The sequence below is a fragment of the Euwallacea fornicatus genome, chromosome 32 (genome assembly GCF_040115645.1).
Source record: "Euwallacea fornicatus isolate EFF26 chromosome 32, ASM4011564v1, whole genome shotgun sequence".
Lineage (NCBI taxonomy): Eukaryota > Metazoa > Arthropoda > Insecta > Coleoptera > Curculionidae > Euwallacea > Euwallacea fornicatus.
The window spans coordinates 362,140-388,460 of NC_089572.1; the positions used below are offsets into that span (position 1 = coordinate 362,140).

Genomic DNA, 26,321 nt, shown 5'->3' on the forward strand with positions numbered 1-26,321 from the left:
GTTCTATTTTAATCTTGGCTGGAATAAATCCTGGCCACGTTAGCAGGTTTAGGGAAACCTTTCCGCTGCAGGAAGTCAATAATTTCTTTCGGAGATTTAACCTGGAGAGTTCAATGGTCTATCGATCTAGGGTTGACCGACAACATACATACAGAAAAATTTGTTGATAAAATTTTTCAGTTTGGATTCTATCAATTGTCACTTAATTACTGATACAGGAAAGTAAACCACCGGGAGCGTTTACTCCGTTGTTTATACTTCCTCGTCAGTGCTTTTATCGGGGAGAGAATTTTAACCGTCGATGCCGAATTTAATCTCTAATGCCAGCAATCGCGTACACAAACACAATTTGTTAGATAAACATTAACGCTTTATGTAGAGTTTATGTTTTGAGTGCAAAAGCGACTGGCTTGTAACGAGTAGCAGGTGCAGGGTTTTTTTCAAGATTGGAAAATATAATCGAAAACTCCTAATCTTCGTCTATCTAACTAAAGGTAGTGAACGTACGAAATAATTGCGAAATTTGATTGAAAACTCCCAATGTTTATCGGTACGATTTTAAGCAACGAATATCTGAAATAATGCATGGTGGATTAGTCATTGAAATGGACCAAACTGATTTAATTTTTGTTTTCTTGAGAACACCAATAACACGCGGTCTTTTGGTATGCTCTAAAGGTGGCTCGATGGTAATATTATAACTGTGTAGTGCCACGACGTACGCACCTATCTCCTCCTCCTCCTCCTTTTTCTCCTCCTTTCGTCCACGACTTTCCTTTTCATAATCTGTGCTACCAGCATTCTGAACACCAATCACTTTATCTCACACTTTGTTATTAGGTCGTGTAATATGAAATGAGTAGAATTGAATTGAAACTTTAGTCATTTTTTTTCATATGAAATGTTTTTATTGCCAATCGAAATATGCACCACCATTATCAATACACTTCTGCCATTTAACGGGAAGTTCATTGATTCCCCTGCTGTAAAAGCCTGCAGGCCGGGAGTTGATAAACTCGTGGAAGGCAGCTTTGACAGCCTCGTCGGAGTTGAATGTTTTCCCTACCAAGAAGTTATCCAAATTATGAAAGAAGTGGTAATCAGTGGGTGCTAAGTCGGGTGAGTACGGTGGATGACGAAGAGTTTCCAATTCCAACTCCTGTAGCTTAGCCAAGGTGACTTGCGCGGTGTGTGGCCGAATGCAACAATAGCGGTGCGCTTCGATTGACTAATCTTGGCTGCTTAACCGTCAGTTGCCTCATCGTTTCGGTCAGTTGTCGGCAGTAGACATCAGCCGTAATCGATTCACCAGGTTTCATGAAGCTGTGATGGATGACACCTGCGTTGGACCACCAAACGGACACCATAAGCTTCTTTTGATGAAGATTTTTTTTCGCACAATGTTTTGGTGGTTCATCTTGATCCAACCACTGCGATGCACGTCTGGTATTGTCATATAGGATCCATCTCTCATCACAAGTAACAATCCGATTCAAAAGTGGATCGTTATTATACCGGCACAGCAAAGAAACACAAGCTTCGAGACGTCGTTCTTTCTGTATGTCGCTCAACTCATGCGGTACCCACTTGTCCAGCTTCTTCACCTTACCAATTTCAGCCAAATGAGTAAATATTGTTTTTTTGGTTATACTGAATATTAACGAAAATTCGAACGCACTTTGACACGTGGATTCGCTTCCATCACGGCTTTCAGATGATCGTTATCCACTTGAGTTTCAGGTCATCCACGTGGTTCATTTGTTAGGTCAAAATTGCCAGAACGAAATTTCATGAACCAACGAGATACTGTTTGCTGTGAAGTGACTTCAGTACCAAACACATCATTAATATTGCGAGCCGTCTGAGCTGTTGTGGTTCCACGGTGGAACTCATATTTCATTAACACACGAATTTCACTATTTTGCATGGCTGCACAAACATTTTTATAAAAATAAAAGTTTTCAATAATTTTTAACACTTTAAACTCTGATCGAAAGAGGAAGAATGTGCCTTTTCCACATAAAAAAGTCAAGTCCAAATATAGATTTAGAGTGAAGTTATTCCCAGTTGAATGTGGCATTTGGAGAATCTTCGCATTTCATACTACACGACCTAATAGTTCTCTTCTTATTGCTGTACGTTCCAGTCTTAATCCACTCGCTCTGGCTCTCTTCTGCCCCATTTTTTTATTAAGAACACACCAGCAGGGTATGCTCTGGAGTGTTTTCAACTCTCTCCTGCTAGCAAAATCAGTAAAGGTTTTCATTTTTTACCTCTACCTTGGATAGATTTTTGCCGAAGATTCCATGTTTTGCAAACACCTGTGTCAGTACATAATTATACTGCGTCCATTTCATCTTGTAGGTATCATACATTTAGTTTTGATGCTAAATCTTTTTTCTATATTTCGCATCTCTCTCAAATTTCATCTTATTTCTATATCATACTTTTCTTGTCGTATATCTTACTCTCTTTTTCATTTTTCGACATAAACCTCCTTTCATCCGCTTTCGGCCCGATTGGTGGGATTTTGGCTAGCACCAGCACAGGGTTCTTTGCCAGTGTGCAGTTCGCTTGTACTACTAGTACCTCATATTTCTTATACTCCAGCATTTCCTGTCATACTTGTGTTGTATACAGCATGGCAGAAGAAGTCATTAGTCCTAAGGCTCTCCTCTCACCATAACTATTTTGCTCTCTTTTTTGTAGTCTTGTGTATACGTATGCTCAGCAAAACTCATGCCACTATAGAACCATGCTCAAAAATATTTTAACTCTTGCTGCATAACAAGCTCATGTTCGTCTATCTTCCTTAGAGTTTTGCTTTCCTTTTGGCGACCAGTATCATTAGCTGGATCAATCTGAACTAACCTAAACTAAATGGTACTTAAAGAATTTGGAGAAACGAAGAGAAACATTAATTCAAAGATGATGAAGCAGTGAGGCAGGATTGTGCAAATTGCATTATTTTTACTTCTGCCTGAGTGTACTGGTCTCAATTCGATGAAATCGGTCATTAATAATTGAAACGAATTAAAATCAAATTGTCAAACAGACTTTAGAAATTAATATTTTGCAGCACTGATATAGAAGACTTTTTTAATGTGATATTTTAAATAATATTGTATAACTCTAGCCGTAAAGTATTTTATCAGCGCCATCTGGCGTTTCTGGAAAAATACCCTACTTTCCTGCAGGTTCCACATATTTGCAATGAACATTTTCGATTTCTATATTCGTTTGATTGACTCGACATGAACTGACGATCTTCATTCAATAGGATCGCAACTGGATTTCGGAGTAGATGAATTAATTAATTGCAGAGCTGAAATGAGGCATTAAGTCGTAATAGACAGTGGTGGGTTTTTCATTTGAATGTCATTTTCCATTATTTTTGAAGCTGAACCAGAAGGTAAAGTCGAAATTTACCTAAATTCATTGTCAAGAAAATATCTTTATAAAGATGAATGCGATAATAGTCACAGTAACTCTCTGAGAAAATTAAGGCTACTAAGACTTCATCCCTTATTCCAGCTCTGTGTTTAATTAACTCGAGCACTCCAACGACCGGTTTGGATCCTATTAGATCTCGTCAGTTCGGTTCTGGTTGATTTCTGCCTGTATTTGATTGACTCGAGATGAACCGAACTGACGAGATCTAATAGGATCCAAACCGGTCTTCGGGGTGCTCGAGTTAATTAAAGGCAGAGCAGGAATGAGGTACAAAGTCGTAATAGACCTTAATCTTCTGAGATTTTTTTATGTCTTTTATTGTATATTACTTTTGAAGCTAGGTCGACCCTCTGCTCTAAGTCCTCCTTCCACTCGAATATTTGCAGCAAACAAGACGCGACAGATGGCGCTGGCAAAATATTTTCTTGCAGGCCCAACACATGGTAATAATATGGCATTTGACTGATTGAACCTTTTAGCGCAGAATTCTGGTACGCGCGAATTTAATCTTCAACCTTCAGCAAATAGATAATTTGGGAAATAGTCAACAAGCTAAAAAATTTTATTTTTTTGTATCTCGACACGCACACTGCATGAGAAAAGCGAGAATCTCGCTAAGGGGTCATGTAAGGATAATTCATTCAATTCGAATTACTAAGTGGTATCGCATCACATGTTTAAACACTGCTAAACCTTTTTCTTGCTGGATGAACTGAAACTTAATTTGCTTTCCATTAACAAGATTAGTGCACAGAGGCTTATGCGGTTATCCTTGTTTGAAAGGGGAAAGCTTTTATTTATTTACCTGTTTTCTCAAAGTTCTACGGAAACCGCACCGTTCTTGGATGGTTGATGCTAGTTTTGCTTAAGTCTTTGTTTAAGCACACGTTTAGATTATTTAAAGGACAACTTTAGACGTTAGCGAAGCTTGAAACTGATTAAACATCTTAAATGGGACGGCACATCCTTTTCTCAAGTGAGAAACACAGCTTTTATTGTTTGGAATATTAGTTTAGGGCTTTGCAGATTGTCCGAGAGGAGACAATTCAATTGCAGTGCCCTTTAAATTAAGTTACAGGGAAAATATCGGCCTTCCTCAAATACTCATTGTACCCCCCAAGGACTATTCAGTAGAGTTGATGAAAAGTTTATACGTCTTTTGGGTCTGAGTGGGTCGTTTAATCGGAAAGCTTGAACTTTTCACGAAAACGGGCAGTTTTTGACTAAATTTACTCAAGCGGGAAACTTTTAAGCTGATCTTACTAGATATTAAAAAGCGATATTCATTGGTTTAAATTATACCCTGTGGGCACGAAAATTCTAAACAACTTATGGTAATTCGGAACGCCCCTCAAAGCAAAAAACTTGTAAGACATAAATCCTTAAATTGATATTTAAATCGGATTCACCCTCGTGGCAATATTTTCCTGCTGACTTGGCCGGGCATAGCAGCGCAACGCAGCGAAAAGCTCGGATTAATTAGTCTTCAATGAAATGCAAATTTCCAGGTAAAACTTTGTGGGAATTATGCTGGAGGTGCATGGTGTAAATTGCGTAAATAGGACACGGCTTGACAAATATTTCTCCTACTGGAGAGAGTACAATGGAAGGACTTCAATTAAGAAACTTCTGATTTACCCTAATTAGCAAATGAATTTTAAAACGCACCGAAGTTTTCCTAAATTAAACGATTCATGGTTATTAAGAACTTTCCGACTAATTAAGTTTCCTTTAACGGGATACCCATAGCTAAACCGCCATGTTTCACTAACAAATGCGGTTGTGCGCAATCGCTTTTAAATGTTGGATTAATTTGGCATTTTTGCCGAAGGTGGCTGTGAAACGCCATGACAGTCGGAAACAATTGAATATTCGTTTGCGCGTTGACGTCGTGTCGAAGATCTCTCGGCCGCACTAAAAATGTTGCTCGGGCTGAAATTTCCCAATCGAACGTGAGAAACCCAGTTGCTCGCATCCAGGTCAGTGGTGCACACAATAAATTAAGCTTCAGAATGATGTTGGAGAGCAGCTGTGTTATTAATTTTTTTTTCAATTTTATTCTGTTTACGAATGTGGCCTCACACTCAAGCAGCGGTGTCCACTATCCTCACGTACCCTGTATATTAGAAAATGCTCTGACAGATAGTTAATTTTTTTTTGAAACGGTGATTCGTGCTGAAACCACCAAATTTCGAAAAATAAGTGCTGCTTTGTGTATCGTCACTACACAACGGGGATTAGTTGGTAATATTTATCGAAAGTGGTCATGGAATGTCATGACAGTTGACAACAATTCAAATTTGCATTCGCGCGTACGGTTTCAAAGCAGCGTGACGTATCAGCCATCTCTGGGCCAAACTAAAAAGGATGCTCGAGCTGCAATATCCGAATTTAACATACAAAGGACAGTGGCTCGGATCCCGGCCAGTGGCACAGATAAAAAATTAATGTTTATGATGATGTCGGGAAACAACTTTATTATTCAACGTTGTTACGGAAAAGTTCGATTTTTTCCAAATTTTATTTAGGAATAAGGCGTCATACGCAATTACCGGCAAGATCTCACGTCATTTCTAGTTAAGTACAACTGAAAAATGCATTAATCTTTTGTCAAGGGCTCGGACTAACATTAAAAGAAATAATGATGTAACTGCAAAGGCAGTAATAAATCTGTCCACTGAAACCCTCTCAGAGACTAAATATCTTCTTTCTACAGGATTAAATTACTCTGTCGCTACCAAATATGCTCCTAAGTTTGCCACCAATTTAGCTGCAGAAGAAATAGTCGTTCTCCAAGGTTCAGTTGTGTTCATCAATCCTCAAGGAAAATAATTTTTTCGGAGTCACAAGCAAATCCCCCTTATTTTCTTTAGTAGGTTCTAGTTGGTATCCCAACAAACCCAGACAAATGCTTAATAATGTAGATAAAACTTGAATTATGTCTGAGCAGGAAAGAAAACCAATTCTGGATCGTCCGAAATAGTCACGAACGTGCCTCATAGCCCCCAACTAGTATACTGCGCATTTTTCTGACTATTTTTGACGTTCCAGAATCGGTGCTGGAACAGACCTATCGCTTCCCTATTCCTGAAATTTCTGTTTAACTCTTTTTATGAAATAGCTTATAGCATGCCAGACTCTATGTAAATGGAATTATTTGGGATGTTCCATGGATAACCAATTTTTTGTTGATGGCCATATTAATTTATTCTATGACGTCACTACAAATTAAACTTTCACAACGTCAAATATTTTAATTAAAATTGAAAATGTGTATTTTGAAGACCTTTAAAATATAATTTATGTTTGAAATTTATGTTTGATTGCTTCTTTGAAATAGCCCATGGCATCGGGTCTTTGGCATGGAATCTTTGAAAGTGGCATTATCCGACACGAGTCATGGGTAACCAAAGTTCCCTTTGTTACCATTTAATTTATTATAAAACGTCACTATAAATTAAACTTTCACAAAGCTTAATATTTTAATTAAAATTGAAAATGTGTATTTCGTGGACATCTCATTAAATCCTATCCTGGAGATCAGAACTAATAACGGAATCATGTCACTATAAATAGAGCCAATAACAGAATGATGTCGCAAATATCCTACGGATATGTAGTAAATAATAATTACTCTCCGGACTCGAGTTGTTACAGTACAACGTTTTTTTTTTTTAATTGCAGGTTCGGTTTTCATTTCCCAGTGAACTTTTCTAATTTAAAATATCCGATCCAATTAAAATAAAACTTTTAAAAAATGAATGGATAAATAATTTCCACCATAATGTAAGTTCAAATAACCGCAATTGCCCCATTCTTTTTGTAGGCTTCAGCCATTGCGGCGTCCACAAAGCCTCCATAATGACGGGTTTTATTGTATTATTTTGCCTCGTTAGGACCATGGAAATATAAAATTCCATTTTCAGGTGAGACATTAAGAACCGCGATATTATTCAGGGTCGGGCCGGGTTTAGTTATTAGAATACAAAGTCCGGCTTTATTAACTCGGCTGATAAGGCTACCAAAAGCGTAAATTAGATTGAAACGTGAGAATGCGTTTTTTTGCATTGTGATAAATACTGCGATAGCTTTTATGATATCCCTTCAAAAAAAAACATTACTTAGTATGAAATAGTTTAAGGCAAAATACAAGTTTGAAGAATCTAACTTCGAGCCAATGTCGGCCTTTGCTCAGTATGAGATTGAGAACTTGAACATTATCGCATTCAAGAGCTACTTCGATTACGAATTGGTGAAGCGACTCAAGAGCGAAATGGCCGGACACCATTTTGCACTAGAAAACTTAACTATGCAGATCCTGGATCCCTGGAAAAGCATTTTCAAGAATCTTCTTTTTCGAGAACTCTTAAAATCCCAAAATTAGACACCAACCTACCTCGTATCGTAAAAATCAAAATCGGTATGGCAACTTCGTTTGCATAGGATTGCAGAGCGCAGTGAGATGATTAATCAAATTAACTTTTTAAGGTAACTACTCCACGAGTTTTTGAGATATTGCCGTTTAAATTTTGAAAAGTGGCATAAAATATTTATTTTGGATACCTCAATTGAAGTCCTGGATCTTTGGAAGTTGAACGTGGACGCTCCAGTTTTCCCAGTCTGAACTTGACGGTGGGGTCCCCCAGTCGGACCTGGACGTCCGGGGTTCCCCGATTGGACCTGAGCGCCTGGGCAACTCTGGCAGGAGCTGGGCGACAGGAATTCCCCGCTTGCACCTCGGTGGTCGGAATCCCATTTAATATATCGGAGTTGCTACTTTTTTTTTGTACAAGGTGCCGCCGAAACAGTGGCGAAAATGGGTATTGTGTGCTACGGAGTAAAGAAATAGAGCGATTCAGCTAAACCCTGGCTTGGAAAGAAAAGAAAGGGTAAGAGGCAATCCTTGGAGGGTCCTTTGTTCAGAAGAACAGGGGAAAAGAAGTGTTAATTTTCATAAATAATCTTGCTGATATCTTTTCGTTTGTATGTGCTGTTTGTGCTGTTCGTCAATACAAAAAGCGTGTAAATAGTCAAGTTAATCGGTTTAAAACCTAATCTGGCTTCTGATGAGTTCCTGGAGTCCGGTTTTCTTATGCGTTAAAAAATTTTACTTAGCATATGGAGCAAGGCAACAGGTCTGCAGTTTCTCGGTTAGTTCAGGTTAGTTCAGCTTGGTTCAAATGATTGAAACTGAAAATGGTATGCAATTCCACCGCTCCATTAACCCCTACTTGTGTGCGAGGCTTTGTTCCCAAACAAGACAAAAGAAAAATGAAAAATCTTTCTCCAACATGTATTACTCAACACCTAAATGTGATTTAAAACATTATTTCAGTGGCGCTGCAAGCCTACACATTACGGTTTTAGGCCAGTTTTCATCCACTCCTAGTACAACCTCGAATACAATCTAAAATGCATTTAAATCCCCAACAACAAGAGCATACTCCAACGTCAAAGTGTACCCATCTCAAATAAATGTTTTTGCCGAAAAATCTCCGCATTTGCGAACGAAAATTCAATTCCTTTTTCACCCCGTTTGGCGATAAGTAGAAAAGTTGGAAGCAACTACTCGACGAGGACTCCTCGCGAAGTAGTTTGATTAAACAAGCTTTCCGACTTGAAAAAGACAATACGCCAGAAATTGAAGGAAATAAAATGGAGGGCGATAGAGGCAAAAGTTGCGTTTGTTCCCACAAGGAATTTGCATGAAACGACCCCATACCCCGCCCCCGGCCTTACACAAAGTGTTTGTGTGTCCCCCTGAGAACAGTTAGAGAAACTCCACCGCCATTGTTACCCCTGGAATCTTCGTGGGAATCAATAGCGCTGTTGCCACCTTTTGGATTATTAACGGGTCATAAAGGGGCCGAAATGGATACACGGGCTTGCTCCCCCTTCGCACGTTAAAGCGTCTCGATATTCGGAAAACTGCCGTCTTCAAAATTGGTTTGCATTAATATTAGATTTGAAGTCCTATTTGCTCTCACATTTTTCAGAAATCGTATTTTTTCCAACGGAGAAAAAAGGGAATTAGTATTGGGGAGATTCTCACCAAGAATTTGCTAAGACGTCACAATAAATCCTCTATGCAAAAGCAGGAAAAAAACATGAGCAATCCGAGAAAGAACGTATTGTAAAAGGGTTTTATTAAAACTGGGGCCATATTTCACAGCCCCGAATGGCATAACTCATCTGGGCTGACTTGTGGAGTGCAAAGAGGAAATGGGATGATAAGAATGTGTGTAGATTTTTGTGGCAGGGCGTAAAGCTGAGGCATATTTCAGGACTTCCTCTGTGAAATCTTGAATATCGTCGAGCACATTTGTTTTGATGAAAGTTCGACGATGGTTTATTTTCCGGCGTACTCACAAAAATGAAAGAAAAACCTTCGAATTAAAATCATAATATGCGACACAACGATTTTAACATAGCGGATTTCCATGTACATTTAAACGTAGTTACCTCAAATCAACTTGTCTAATGAAAAATTGTCATTCTTCGTCGATCGAGAAGAGGAACTTCAAAGGGTTTTAAGCATTTCAAATATTCACCTCTCATATATTTTAGTTTGCTATTGATTTTAGTTTTTCTAGTCTTCTTAAAAAAACATGTAATATTGGAACATAGCTGACTATAAATTTACGTTAGGAACATACGGTGCTGTCAATTGTTTGAGATGACTGTGTTCGGAATTCAACTTTGTGACAACTTTTTCGAGTCTTTAGTAAAGAGTAAATGTGACGCACAGTTAGTCGTGACAGATAATGATGTGTAATGTCAGCCCTATTGACGCGTGGGGGGTTATTTTCAAAAAATAAAAAAAATAATAAAAATACAAACTGCCCGCCTCAAACGTTTTGAATATGTTTAAGCTCAGATTTAATTGTTATTTTAGATTTGAAACGAAATTTACAGAATTTTCGTGTCAAGGATAATTTGCAATAATTTATCTAACTTTTTTTTAAGTACATTACTGAAACCGTAAAGCAACTAAATTCCTTTGTCTGCCAGAACTACAATAACTTTAAACAACGAAATTAAGACTATTTCGTCTATTTCTTCCGATTTTCAATGAGCTTTGAAATCATTCTTTTCCTTCTCTCCCCTTTAAAACCCAGCGACTCATTTTCTTAAAAAATACACGTAATATACATATAAACAATATTAAGTATTTTTTGTTTATTACCCGTAACTCGACTTGCGCAGGTGGCTATAATATTTGCGATAATTGTTAATTATATTCTTAATTTAAATATTCTTAATGTCTATTACTACGAAATTCTCGTTATTTTTCATGTTATTCTCTAGCTGAACTGTCTCGCTCGAAGCGACCTGAATAAATTCTTGAAAAGCTGAATTTTCTCATTCGAATTCATAGAAAAATTCAGTTAAATATCAAATTTTTAGCTTTCACCGGTCTTGACCTATGTTTTTAAATGGAATCAGAATTCAACAAATCAGGAATATATTTTAATGTAGAACTGAGAGTGTGCGATTCCCATATCCCCTCCAGCTAACTATTAACTTCTAGGGGATAAACTAGCTCTCACGGCTCCAGCATGCACACAAACAAGTAGCGTAAGACCCATATCATTAGAGACGGAACTATTCTAACTATACAGCTACAGCTTCGAACATAAGCTTAATTAGTTCCTAAGCGATCGCTGGCATATTTGCCCACAAAACTGGCGGAGGAACGTGCCAAAGTCAATTTGAATTGCAGAACACGCTGCCACTAATGCTCCGTCTGGATTTAGTAGGAAACTGGCATGCGGTAGCTAATAAAAATCCAGTTTCCGGTTAAATTTGGATTATTATTTGTTGCTGTCCGGCTTAACTTCGGGAATAAGCGCCAAATTTACTTTGCATAGGCGGCGAGTACGGTTGGACTATCAAATCTTCGTGCAAACAATCTGGAATATCAATTGGGACGACATCAAACATTCACAAACCACGAGCAATATTTGCTTTTGCCGATGAGATACTGTACACCGATATATCATTGGATGAGTATTCGGTATTTCAAGTACAGTCCCTCTATTCGAAACTCCATATTGACCCTACACATTCAGCCATGACAGGGAACACCCCTTGAATTGAAACCTAACAAGCTGTGATTGAACTTTCTTACAGGCGCAAATTCTTGGACGAAATACCTCCAGCTTACACGTGCAAGCAGATTAGATCTTCTTTGGAACGGCAGTGATGTTCCTTGTTTGTTAGAGGCTTTAACGAGGCTCAAAAATAACAATTTCGCTTTATTACTAGCGGGGATTCACCCCTGGAGAGATACGCGTAATTAGGGCCTAACTATGCGCAAATTCCATTGATGTAGGCCACAGAGCCATGGAATGGTAAATTTCCCAGGTGGAAAGGAACGAAAAATTCTGACCTACTTGTTGCCATTAATCCTTATTTGGCAGATGTTTCATCTAAAAAAGGCCTTTTTAGCTGTGAATTTTTTTAAATGGATTAAAGCTGTGTGAAATTTAAAAGGGGTTGTGTGTGAGAGATCGCGTTTGTCCACAGATGTGGAAGAGATGAATCGAAAGCAGCAAGTTGTCGAAGTGCTGATAACTTAGACTGAGGAAATCTTGCGGCAAATTAATCTATTTTGTGTCAGTAAAGTTACTGCAAATCTCCGAAAATAAAAGACACGTTATGATAATTCATGTTTCAGCACGGTTTTTTACATTTACGCGAAAACTCAGCAACGTTTTCAGACTAGCCAGTGGCTAAATATTACGTAATTTTATTTTGTTGCGGTCTGTAACTATCCACGAGGGACGAAACCCTATTAAAGCCCTTTAAAAGCAGACAAGAATGAAATATTACTCGGCGAACGAGATTTACAGGCATTTTTGCGCTTTAACCGCACATTCGCCATTAGTCTTAACCCTTATTTGTAAGGGCTCGAGGCAGGAACATAATAAAATAAGACACTTTTTTTATTTGACATTTTAAACTTTTTTTTTAACTGAAAACGCGTAACGATTTGTGAACGTGAATTTTTAAAAGTTATTAGTTTTTTTGGTTCATATTCACCCTCTCTTACAGTAAGAACTAAAATCACAGAACAGCCAGAATGATACTCACGCATAGTTACAACTGCAGTGCACTCACATTTATACTCACCCTCATACTCACAGTCACAAGTGACAGTGGTATTCAACGTCATGTTCAAAAACCTTTATTTGATTGTGGACATTACCGCATGTGATGTAGAATCAAACGTTCAAATAAAGCAATTTTACGGCTTTTAAATGACGCGGCTCATAAAGTGAGGACTCAGATAAAAGGCCATTAATATTAACATGTCCATAACCTGTGCAGTAAACCTTAGTACTTCATAAACAGTTTCATCAAAACTTCAATTGTACGAGCGATATGTGCAAGATTTTCCAATTATGGAACCATATTACCTCTACTGCGACATTATCCGGGTTATTGGAAACTATTGGAAAGCCCTTGTTAGCGGGAATAAAACTCTCAGATTGTATGGTTTAGATTTGATCAAAGCGAAGATAAATGCGGACGAAAAGCACATAAAAAGATTTCAAATCGACGCTAAACCTGTCAACAAAGATCTTACAAGGACTTTACAAATGCTATTCAAAAGTAATCAAATTTTTGTACTATAGACATACGCCGGCACAATATCAATAAGTGCAGCGATTCGAATTTTTCTCATTAACCTTTGGAAAACATGAAATTGGCTCCCACATGTGCGACACGTTTGGAGGGTAAAAGGGGTAAAAAGAGGAAAAATATCGGACTCTGGACGTGTTTTGCGTGATAAAAGGGCACTTCGATTTATTCGACCTCGTGGCAAACAGGGCACGATTCGCCTCACAGATCGAATCACCATTTTAACTGCTATAGTCGGTCGGATAAATCAGTTGGCGGGTAGTTAAAAAACAAAAACATTGTCGTTACTAAACGATAAATGTCGATTTCGATTAGAGTTATCCACCACAGGGACTTAACTTTATTAGGTATATATAGAGTGTGACCCAACTAAAAACGAGACGCCAACTTGAAATTTGTACATTACTAAACTAACCTGAGCTACTTTTTTTTTTAATAGAACTTCGAGAAATACCATTTTATGCACCTCAGATCGTTGGTGGTGAGATCTTGATCGATTTAGGAGTGTAGGTTTCATTGATTGGCATTGCCCGCTACCCTCCGACCCGTTATATCCGGGATTGCCCGCTTGTGACCGCCAAATTAGCATTTTTTTTGGGAGGGATTGAACAATCCTGAACTGGCCTCAACTAACCTGAATTAACCTGAACTGTTCTTATGTCTTCTAGAGCGAGAAAGATAGCACCTTAGGATAAAATATCGCATTTTTGTTAATATTTATATTACTTCAATTTATTATTTATATTATTTTTTTATTATACAGGGTCAGTAAAACGCCATGTTTCCTTCGTTGCGAAACTATAAGGAAACACCTTTCAGGTCAGAAACTTGACACTTCGGGCCGTGTCGAGCAGATGTTCTGTATTATCCCTAGCTTTCACGTAAATATCGTTTTCGAGTGGAACTAAAATTAGAAATTGGTCAAACGCATCTGAATATCGAAAATGAAGTTAATTCGATTTCAGAAGAGTAACGCAACATTTGCAAAATTCAAATATTAAAAAAAAATCAAATAAATACACGTTCCTAATGTCTCATCGCCGTTGGCCTTCACTATCGTTTCTGTGTAAAAATATGGTAAAAATGACTTACTTAACCAAAATATTTTTTTTCCACATGTCCATAATGGAATCACCGCGATGGCAATTAACGAGAGGAAAATCTTCGGTCATCATTATTTTTCTTATGGACGGCGATAAAACAGAACCACGTGAACGAGCGCAAAGACGCAGGCAAGACGGTACCGAGATTTAGCACTAAACTTAAAATTTTTGAGAAATTGCCTGAGAGACCATTGAAATGTTGGCCAAGGCCATAATTTTTGGGTCCGCAGTAGGTTTTTTTAGTACAAATGCCTGAACCAATAGAATTTTTTGTACAAGAAACCCAGAACATATACGGTCGAAAAATTTAACATCTGGTCGTTTAGTTAAACGAAAATATTTCCTAATAATAATTATACAAATTAGAGGTTTCGAATGCATAACTTTAGACCGGAACGACGCAAAGCGATAGTTTGATAAAATTATCCAGAAATAACTGACTATCTATAGCGAAATTTTTGTATAAACGAATGAGTTTTAGCACGCACGTTACACGCACCCGATTAGCTGCATGGAATCTCACTTTGGATAGATTAAACCAGATTTATAACCAGATAGCCCGAAATTCTTGACAATAAGGTGATCATCCCCTTAAAATAATTAAAACGTCATATATTTTCGAGATATTTTCCCGCTTTTCCTAATTTGCTTCGGAGACCGAAGTTAAGTTATTCCAAGAAAATTAGCTCCAGTAATTCGGGTAATTTTTCAGCAGAAAGGAGTTTCATTTGCTCACCCCTGAAGGCCATTAATTAAAAAATGTTTTTAATCCCCTATCACGTCGCGGGACCCTAATTTAACGGCCCTACAGCTCGTCGAGGCTTCACGTAATGCCTTTGCGTTTGAAAAACGCTTTTTAAAGCTCTAAATAATAAATCGGTGATTAATGGCGCAACACAATATGTGAAAAATTATTCCCCCTTTGATGTTTAAGCTCTTTAAGTGGCGCCGCTATTGAATAAATCAACAATCATTTATTATGGGCCGGATAAAAACGATGTAATATTTACTATTGACATGGAAAAGTTTTCGCAGTCCCTCCCAACTTGATATAGTAGTTTACAAATACATTTATGAGGTTTTTTGAATCAGCAATATATATACAAAAGGGGCTAAAACAAGGGAAAAAAAAAGATTTTATTTGACGCATTCATCAATGCGTATATTGGCCTTTGTCGGCAGATTTTTTCTTTTAATTAAAAAAGTGCTAAAAAGGGTTTAAAAGGGCTTCTTCAGTTTGCGGTCTCTCAGCGTGCAGTACAGCCTAAACTTATTCAAAGAAATTTATTCCAAACATGTTCCTATAATGTATGTAAAATCATTCATGAACAACCATCATTAATGTATGGTTTTTCATTAATGCTTTATGTTGAAAATTTGATAAGTAGGCAACCCTTACTGTTTGATCTCGGCCAGGCACTGTAGCAAAATAATTCCTTCTGAAGTGACTATCATTTCCAAAGAAATGAAAAAATAGGAAAATGTTCCTGATCTTGTAACGTGAACGAACACGCTTGCTATGGTCATGCGTGGAAATGTCCCGATTTTGAACCCCCATCATTAATTCACTTGTTAGTTGAACCCATTTAGAGTGATCCCCATGTGATTAATTTGTTTCTTAAGATTGTCTTTTACACTATTCTTCACCTTTCTTGCGGTAACTTTTCTAATACAGATAAAAGAAAACTAAGGCGTCCACTGCGGCTATTAAAGAAATGATTTCGACATAAATTAGAAGTATAATAGTGTATGTAGGGTTACGTAACTAACCCTCCGCTTTAGTTTCGTACCTAGTCATTTTGTAAATATGCGTTAAGTTTAAGTTCGATAAGGGTTAGGCAGTAGGAATTACTTTTAAGATAGAAATACCCCTCGAGGCACGGCACTGGTAGGCATTGGCTTGAGCATGAGAATTTCCCATGCCATGCCTTGTCGATGTTGGAAATTCCCGCAATAAACCTGGTCGGCATTGGAGCTGCATATAGTGAGCTTTGTCGGCGCTGGAATTGCCCGCAATAGACCTTGTCAGTCCCACAGCTGAAGTTCCAAGTCCCGATTAAAACGCCACGGTTTATGCGGCAAATGGTGCAGATGGCACCCTGACCAAGGTACGCCCATGGTTTATCACCATGGGTGTTGGTACTTGAGGATGGACAAGACATGGAGGGCTCTCTTTCTCGCCCTTGTTTTTGGGATACGGTCGGTCATTGTAACGTAGTCGTCGTGTCCGCGCTCATCAAATTCATTAGTCACTCTAACACTTTCTGTATATTCCGTATTAATAAACGTAAGCTTGTATACCTTCTTTCTGACCTGTGATTTCACTACAAAGATATAACCAATATCATATATCTAAAGTAGTATCAAAACCCGATGCTACAGTGTATATAAAGTACTTTTAAGTTTCCCGTAAGTACTTTCGGCCTAGAGCAAATTTAAGACTTCGGGAACCTTAGATCTTAGCGATACCATCCTATTCAAATTGCTGACTTAGTATGGTTCCAAAATTTCAAAAATTTCTTCCAAAGATTTTTCTCTCAGAGTTCTTCCACGAATTCTACGTCCCTAAAAAATCTGTCTTCCATCCTTGTGTTTTTTCCTGGTTTAAACATAAATTTCAAACATTTCTTCCATAGATTTTCGTTTCCAGATATCTATCTTGAACACTTGCTAATTCCAGATTATTTATTTCCGACTCCGTAGCGTAGTTTTCAAGGCAGTTAAATTATTCCAAAAATTGTTTTGGGACCTTCCACAAATTTTACACCCCTGGAAAATTGGTCTTGCATCTCTGTGCTTATTCTCGAGCTCACATAAATTCCAAAAATGTTTTCCATAGATTTTCCTTTCCAGATTTCTATCTTGAATCTGTTAATTACAGATTATTTATTCTGGAATGCGTACTTTTCAAGATAGTTAAATTAATCCAAAAATTGCTTAAGATCTCCCATAAATTTTATGTCCCTGGAAAATATGTCCTTGATCTATCTGGGAATTTTTGAGTTAAAAGGAAAATTGCAAGATTAAAATAAAATTATGCTCTTCAAAATTACATAAGTTATTGGAATTTAGGAGTTTTAAAAAAATGCCTCGTTTCTCCACATATATTGCACTTTTCATGCGCTAGATTAAACATGAAAATTACAAGGTTGGAGACTATTATACAGGGTGTCCTGTAAATCTTCGACAATACCTCGCCTGATGGAAGGCCCATCCTTGAAAAGTCAGAAAATGAAAAAATAGCATTACTGAAAATATCATGGATTTCGAGATATTTAGGCTTTTTTCAAAATCGACAAAAACTAACATCACTTGATGATATTTCGTACTATCACTGTTACACCGCTCCAAGTAGAGGAGCATAATTTCTGTATTAGTTTCGTCAATGGTCATTATTCAAAAACACGTCAATGGATTTTACATGGATGTTTCGGATTTTTAAAAAACAACTTTCCTTTAACGGATTCCTGATAACTCCATTTCTATTATGTAACTTTTGCTCCCTACTGTAGCAATGGATGTACAGCTATCTTGAGGCCCATCTGCTCAAAAAGTAGTGCCGTTTTTCTAGATTCTGAAATAGAATAATAAGTATGTGTTTCTTAAATAGAAAGTATTTGTTTGATCCTTTAGATGAAACAAGTAAAATTTTTCCACCACATTACAATGCCGTTTAATGACAATTTATTGACTTGCAAAGGCATCACACCTTCATGTAGCATATCTAGATTGTTCTTATTGCATTATTTACACAACTACAAATTTTAACATTTATCAACCTGTTAAAAAGTAGTCCAACCAGTTTTGTTAATTATTTTGTGAGTAATTTTTTGAGCTTGTTCTAGTATATTTATTATGCCATTTGTGCATATACCTCTCGCGAATATGCAGAAATGCATTTTTTCTATGGGGAGTGTGGAGACAGTGTGAATAATGCTTCAATACACTACCGAGAACGCTTTCCATTTAGAAATCATCCTGGACTACGCGTTTTCACTTCTGTGCACAACGTCTATTCTGAAGGAAAATTATCAGGAGAACGTGCTGCAGAAGGGAGACCTCAGGTGGTGGCTGCTGAAGAGGTATTGGTAGAAATACAGCGGAACCCAACTACGTCAGTACGAGACATTGAATGTCGGACAGCCATTCCAAAATCGATTGTATATTGAATTTTAAAGCGGAATCTAATGTACCCATATCATGTCCAAAGAGTACAGGCCATTCTTCCAGGAGACTTTCAACACAGAGTGGATTTTTGTAGACGAATGTTACGTTACGTAAAATGCGTCTAGATCCAACGTTTTTCGATCGCCTTTTTTGGACAGATGAGTCTTCATGCAAGCGAGGTGGTATTTTGAACATTCATAATTTTTTCATTTGGCAAATAGAGAATCCACATGCCTTCGGGAAAAATAATTTTCAGCCTCAATTTAAAATCAACATTTGGACAGAAATAATCAATAACAAAATTATAGGACCAGTGGAAATAGCCGAAAATTTAAATGCTGAAAATTATATGTGGTTCTTGAGGAATCAGCTACCAGTGTTACACTACAAACGTGAAGACGTTTTTCTATTAATAAGACGAATGTGGTTCCAACATGATGGCTGCTTTTCTCAGTTTGCTCTAGTTGTGAGAGAAGACTTAAATAACGTTTGGTAGGTGGATTAGACGCCGAGGACCTATTTTGTGGCCCCCACGCACGCCGGACATAAATCCATTGGATTTTTTTTATTGGGGTTGTTTGAAAGAAAAAGTTTACACATTGCGAGCAGACAATCGTAAAGAGCTACGACAAAAGATCTTTACAGAAGCGCAGGAAATTAACGAAACTCAATATCGATTAGTAAAAAAGATCGTTTATACAAAGATAGCCGAACGTGTATAAGAGTCAATGGGGGTCATTTTGAACGCTTGCTTTAAGTTTTTTTTTGTGTAATTAGTATTATTCAGTACTAATTTTCATTAGCAGCGCAAATAAATGGTATTGTAATATGGTGAAAAATTGTACTTGTTTGATCTAATGGGCCAAACAAATATTTTCTGTTTAAGAAACACATACTTATTGTTCTATTTCAGAATCTAGAAAAACGGCACTACTTTTTGAGCAGATAGGCCTCAAGATAGCTGTACATCCATTGCTACAGTAGGGAGCAAAAGTTACATAATAGAAATGGAGTTATCAGGAATCCGTTAAAGGAAAGTTGTTTTTTAAAAATCCGAAACATCCATATAAAATCCATTGACGTGTTTTTGAATAATGACCATTGACGAAACTAATACAGAAATTATGCTCCTCTACTTGGAGCGGTGTAACAGTGATAGTACGAAATATCATCAAGTGATGTTAGTTTTTGTCGATTTTGAAAAAAGCCTAAATATCTCGAAATCCATGATATTTTCAGTAATGCTATTTTTTCATTTTCTGACTTTTCAAGGATGGGCCTTCCATCAGGCGAGGTATCGTCGAAGGCTTACGGGACGCCCAGTATATGTGGCAGAAAATAACCCTCATTGGGGTACAGCGTAATTTCCATGGCAGATTTTTAAACAATTTCAATACACTGTGGCAAAAAAACTTTTAAAATAGCAAAGCAATTAAACTGCACCTGTGTAATCCTGGCATGATCTATATAAGCTGTAATAGGTGTAACCATAACGCTAACTTTTTATGCTAAGCATTATGTTATTCATTATGCGCTGTATAAACTCAGCATAAATCAACGCAATAGGGAAATGTAGGCGGTGCAATGTAGCCCTTCAGTTTTCTGAATCTGCGTATATTTTGTCTCTCACCGTGCAGTCGAAATTTACATAGTACTCTTCATAACGTATATTTCATATAGTATATTCAGTATAGTATAATAAATATAGTATATTTCATATAGTACATTTTTTATAAAATAGTTCACATAAAATGCATCAGCTCTTCCTGGTTTCTCCTTGCTTCAAATATGCAATTTACCCATTTCGTTTTGTTTCCGACAACTTTTGATTATTACTTGATTTTTTAATTTAAATTGACTCAAAGTAATTTGTCATTACACACGCAGTATGAGCACAAATCTCAGAAATTTGTTCGAAAACTGTTCTCTGTGCAACGACATAAATGTCGTGGGCGTAATGCAGTTCCAAATGCAGCAATTTAACTTTTTGTTTATCCTTATTGCTGTGGGTGTTAATATAATAATACGACCATAAAAATTCACATACCGTAAAGCTCCGCTAATCCGAACAATCCGTAATCTGGATGTCCTTGTAGTCGGGACAAAATTAAAAATATATAAATTTATATTACGTGCTTAATAGTCCGGATCTACTGCGGTTCCCCTAATCCAAACGGATCGTGAATAGCGCAAGGAATCTCCAATTATAAACTGAAAAAGTTAAAGGGAATCCCTGAATTAGTTTTATTTATGTTTAAGAAAAATGACTCCAAAACGGCGTTACGAAACGCTAACTATTGTTGATAAACCTGATATTTTGCAATAATTAATTAAATACGTCAGCAGAAAAGTGTTGGACACGAAATATGGTGTTGGTACGTTGACAATTTAATACATTAAGAAAAATGAGGAAAATATAACAAGATATATTCTAGGTGTTAATTAAACACCAGTCGATATGAAGAAGTAAAAGATTTATTATAAACTTCTAACTACAACGAACGACAAAACTAGACTAAACTGAAAGACTTACTATTAAGAAAAGTAATAAGCAATGCTAACTGGTATTTGTTGATCAAGCAAATTAGGTCTAAAGGTGCCTATACACGTACAGTTCGCTGGACGATTGTTGCCTGAGAGACCAGAGCCTGCCGGCCCCTATCGACTACACACGATCAGTCAGACGGCAGGTCAAGACCTGTCGTCCGCCGATACACGAAGGAAACTGAACGCGTGTAGTCCCGTATTTCAGTTTTTGAACCACCGGCGCAAATTTTAGTCCGTACCAAAATTTTTACCATAAATAAATACATTTTACCATACCATGGTAAATCAGCCAGACTTTATAGAGCTTAAGAGCTTAAAAGCTTATAAATATTTATCGGAAACGTTAATGCTCATGGAGAGTTAAAGACACGGTGTATTTTAATGAGGTGCTTAAGACAAAAGCGTATGATGAATTATTGGAGCTTCACAAAACCGTAGATCAAGAAGCTACAATTGATTGTGTAAAAAACAAAATAAATAATATAGGACGCACCTTTAGAAAAGAAGTATATTTTTTTAAGTCAGCAGCACTTCAGTAGCGAAGATCTCGTATCAATTCCACACATGACCCTTTTTACATATGGAATGGAAGTACCTTTACTAGGTTTTGTAGCCAGTCCTTAACCCAAATTTTCTTTCTTTTTCTTTTTTGGCTTTCTTTCAATAGTACAATTATTGCAGCTGCACATTCCTCTTGCGACATTTTTTAGAATGAAACTGTCGTCCTAAATCGACCGTGTATAACAAATTCTATAATGGTAACAGTTCTGTATCGTAAATGGTATAGAACTGAAGGCCATAATCCTTAGTAAAACTGTTCGTGTGTATCAACCGACGATGGTGGCCGGCCGTACATATCAATCCGATCATGGAGGGATTGATAGGTAAAAAATTTTGCTACGGATTAAAATTTGTGCCGGCAGTCCAAGAACTGAAATACGGGACTACACACGTTCAGTTTCCTTCATGTAGCGGCGGATGACAGGCACCGACCTGCCGTCTGACTGATCGTGTGTAGTCGATAGCGGCCGGCCGGCGCTGGTCTCTCCGGCAACAATCGTCCGGCGAACTGTACGTGTATACCTTAAAAGGTATATATACACGTACAATCCACACCAAAATTTTTACCATAAATAAATACATAGGGTACTTGTGAGCATTCCTTGTCTATATTGTTATTAGGACTATTAATGAATTATCTGAAAATATCACGAGGTTTCGGCTCTAAATTCCTCTTTGCTGCAGACAAGTGTAAGAAAATGGCGAGAAAAAGCCTAACTGACCAAGAATGACAAAAATCAATCAAGTCGATTACGATGAGGTATATTTGTATAAAGGCTCAAATATCAATCAAATATCGGTTTTATTTCAATTTAACACTAAGTTTTTAGATAGCAATGCAGTTCTTTGAGATTTTTTACATTAATATCGTAATCACATTGTTAGTTGCATCTCAACATTACTGCATAGAAAATTTCAGCATAAAGCCCAATATCCAGAAACGGAAAATGAATTGTATGCATGGTTTCAATCGCAACGAGGAAAACATGATGATTTCTTCTAAAAGGTATATTGACAATACATTTTTTGCCAGCAGAGGCTCAGTGAATTGATTCAAAAAAGACGAGATATTCGTCATTTGAAAGTTGTTGGAGAAAAGCCCTCTTCTGATTCATCTTGCATGCGATCTCTTCTACGAAAGTTTAATGAAAAAATGAAAGAGTAAAATTTAGTGTGAAACCAAATATACAGGGTGAGTCGGGAGGATCGTGCCAAACTTCAGGAACATGTTGTACATGAAAAATAAATGTAAAACAACTCAAATGTTGTTATCCGATTTTCGTTTGTTTACAAGTTATAGCGTAAATAAAATTAAAACATAAAATTTAAAAAAATTATAAATTTCATAAGAAATTCCATAAATGAACGTTTGGATATCATAGTAAATGTTCAAAAATATTGCCATTAACTTCTAAATATTTTCGGCTTCGTCAACAATAGTCTAGTGGTGAGGTCTGGAGACCTTGAAGGCCAACTAATAGGCTAACGGCCAATCCAACGTATTCATTTATGGAATTTCTTATGAAATTTATAATTTTTTTAAATTTTATGTTTTAATTTTATTTACGCTATAACTTGTAAACAAACGAAAATCGGATAACAACATTTGAGTTTTTTTACATTTATTTTTCATCTACAACACTCTCCTGAAGTTTAGCACGATCCTCCCGACTCACCCTGTATAAGGCGGATGAATCTGCATTATACTGGAAATTTTTCCGCGATCCGATATTGATGCAGGCTACAAAAACGACAGCTCCAACGAGAAAGACTTTTAAAGAGATAGCAACTTTTCTTGTGTGTATAAATGGTGATGGACAAAATGACGATTATTGGCAAAGCCGAAAATCCCAGAGCTTTTATGTGCGTTGAGCTTGTGGTTGATTACCATTTTACCAAAAATGCCAGTATGCACTCGGCTTTATTCATAAAATGGTTTCAGGATTCATTTATAGTCCAAATGAGGAAATTTTATTAGTGGACAATACTCTTAACCATGTTTCGGAGAAACAACTGAAAAGCGACGATGGGAAAATCATAACTATGTTTCTCCCACCTAACAGTACCCTTCCTATTCAACCTATGGACCAAATTGCCGTATGTTTGACCAAGAGCTATTGTATGAAAAAGTCTTTTAGTCCATTTATTATCTTCAGAAGGAAATTATATTTTTAAAACACTTAAGAACGTCAATTTGAAAGATTCCGTATTTTTGCTGGCTGATTCCTGGAACAAACTGTGACCGAGCGATGCAAAATTGGTGGAAGAAGATAATTTGCAATTCGATGAATGAGCAACATCTTAATGTAGCGACATCAAGTTATGAAAACGAAGAAGATTTACGTGACGATATTCCGTTGGCGACGTTCAAAAAGAAATGGAACGAACATCGAAAAGAATTCGGTGAAATAGGAAACACATATTTTTGAAAATTAACCTTTACAATTACCAGATCTGTAAATATGAAACCGGAATCTTTTAATAAAAAGTATAACTTAACTGCGCAATAATTATAAAAAATATTTTATTCGAAATATTTCCCATCGTTCCATATACATTTTCCCATCTTTCTGGCAATTTGTGGATGCCACGCCAAAAGAACTGTCGTTCTTTTGAGGCAAACCGTTCATCGAGCCATTTTTGAACTGTTTCGTAAGAGGTGAAGTGCCGTTCTGCAAGAGCGTGTCCCATCGATGCAAATAAGTGATAATCGGATGGTGCTAAGTCGGGTGAATAAGCCGCATGCGATAGTACTTCCCAATGAAACGTCCCAATCGTTTCCTTCACCAGTTTTGCACTGTGTGATGGTGCATTATCATGAAGCAATATCACCTTGTGTTGCCGTTCTTGATATTCTGGTCGTGTTTCACGCAAAGCTCGATGCAAGTCCATCATTTGTTGTCGGTAACGCTCAGTATTAACTGTTTCTTCAGGTTTTAGCAGCTCAAAATAAATTACGCCTTTTTGATCCCACCAAACACAGAGCATTGTTTTCCGTCCGTATCAATTTGGTCTTGCTGACGATGCTGATGGTTCGCCTGGAGTTACCCATGATTTTTTACGTTTGGGATTCTCAAAATAGATCCATTTTCCGTCACCAGGCACAATTCGATGAAGAAATGACTTTCTGTTATACCTGGTAAGCAACAATTGGCAAGTGGTTTTTCGATTTTCTTGCTGTCTTTCATCGAGTTCATGTGGAACCCATTTTCCTATCTTCTGAATTTTTCTTAAAGCTTTCAAACGAATGGAAATGGCTTTTCGTGTCACATTTAATTGGTTCGCTAATTGTTGTTGCGTTTGAGTATCGTCCTCATCTGACAAAGCTCGCAACTCGCCGTCTTCAAACTTTTTCGGTGGTTTTCCACGCTCTTCGTTGTTGACGTCAAAATTGCCACTTGTGAATTTTTTTAAACCACTGTGATTTTCCAAGGGGATGTTCACCGTAAGCTTCAACAAGTATGCGATGTGAATCTGCAGCCGTTTTTTTCAAGTGGTAACAGAAAATCAATGCTGTCCGCAAATCGTAATTTGTAGGCACAAAATTCGACATGCTCAAAGCTATTGCAAACTGTACTGCAGTATTGAACCTGTATTGTTATCATTTGAAAATCATTCTCAGAAGTAAATAAGAGATATAGTACCCTAATAACACGATAAGGTGGTACCTATATTGACCACTAGGGATATTTGGAGGCAAATTCCGGTTTCATATTTACAGACCTGGTACAGTCCAGGGGAATCAGAAATATCTACGTTCAATGGATAGAGGAAAACGACACGGAAATAAATGGCATAATCGTGCTTAGAATGCTTCGCCAATGTGCAATGAAGGATACACAAGGGCGCATTCGCCAAACAAAAGTTTCTAAATGTTTTAAACAATGTTTAAACGATGTCGTTATATAAATTTAGAAATAAACGTATTATATATGCTTAAAACACATAATTTGTCATTATTCTACCTTTCATTACACATTATTTTAATATGACTCCCAAACTTGGACGACTTCAACATCCGAGACGGACCGGTTTTAATCGGTTCGGATTAGCCCAGCTTTACCGTGTTTTATTCAACGAACAGCATTTTTTTATTGAGACGGAAATAGAGCATATTGTTTTCATGTAAGGAGAGCTTTCTTAACAATAAACATTTTTGATCTTGTACAGGTATATCCATGAAACGAAACTCAGCTAGCGCGTATTTACTCAAGATTTATCGATTCCAACCGCAAGAAATAAACATAATACGTGAAGGAAACTGGAAGGATGAAACACGTTTCACGTGTAATATTTTCCTATTGAATATGCACACAAAGGTGTAGCCTTTTTCAAAGTGAAAAGCCCGATCTTATGCAAATAAAAGCAGTTTTCTTTTTCGACGCTTTCGAGCAAGTGCCGGAGATAAAAGGATAAACGAAAGTAAAATGCACATTAGCCCGAAAAGTATTTATTCATGGAAAGCTTATTCAATGAGAAGGCAATGGAGCCTCCGTATCATCCCCGGAATAGAATCATGCTTTGTTGCTTTTATAATTTTCATACTTTTAGAAAAATACCTGGCTAAAAATGTAAATTCGGTCGTTCCTCAAATTCGTATTAAAAATCTACAGTGGGAGAGCTGCAGCTACATGTTCATTTTTAATAAATTGCCAATTAAACCATCATATTGCTTCGGATTCTGGGTGTCTCAGTACCATGCCCGACCTCAAAATATCCTGTGTTGCTTCTATCATTTTCATGCTCTTGGAACGTACCTAGCGAAAAATGGAAATTGGGTCGTTTCTCAAATTTGTATTGAAAATCTAGTATAGCTGAGCCGCAGCTACGTGTTGTTTTCTA

General features: G+C 37.1%; 1 protein-coding gene and 1 pseudogene across 20 annotated transcripts in view; both read right to left on the minus strand.

Moving 5' to 3' along the window:
* Window positions 1-26,321, minus strand: part of bru1 (bruno 1) — a 301,441-nt gene that overhangs the window by 101,557 nt on the left and 173,563 nt on the right. For 6 of the 20 annotated variants that reach the window (XR_010733643.1, XR_010733644.1, XR_010733645.1 and 3 more), the window contains exons 1-2: window positions 14,194-14,372; window positions 8,017-8,283 (exon numbers count right to left, since the gene is read on the minus strand). The exons of 13 other annotated variants lie outside the window; for them this stretch is intronic. Coding sequence is in view for 4 of the 7 variants with exons in the window: in XM_066299105.1 (XP_066155202.1) it covers window positions 8,017-8,283; window positions 14,194-14,276 (350 nt within the window). In the remaining 3 variants the exon portion in view is untranslated. Of the gene's footprint in view, window positions 1-8,016; window positions 8,284-14,193; window positions 14,373-26,321 lie in introns of those variants that run through there. One more of the 20 variants, XM_066299117.1, reaches the window with a different exon arrangement.
* Window positions 859-26,321, minus strand: part of LOC136348356 (histone-lysine N-methyltransferase SETMAR-like) — a 185,331-nt pseudogene continuing 159,868 nt past the window's right edge.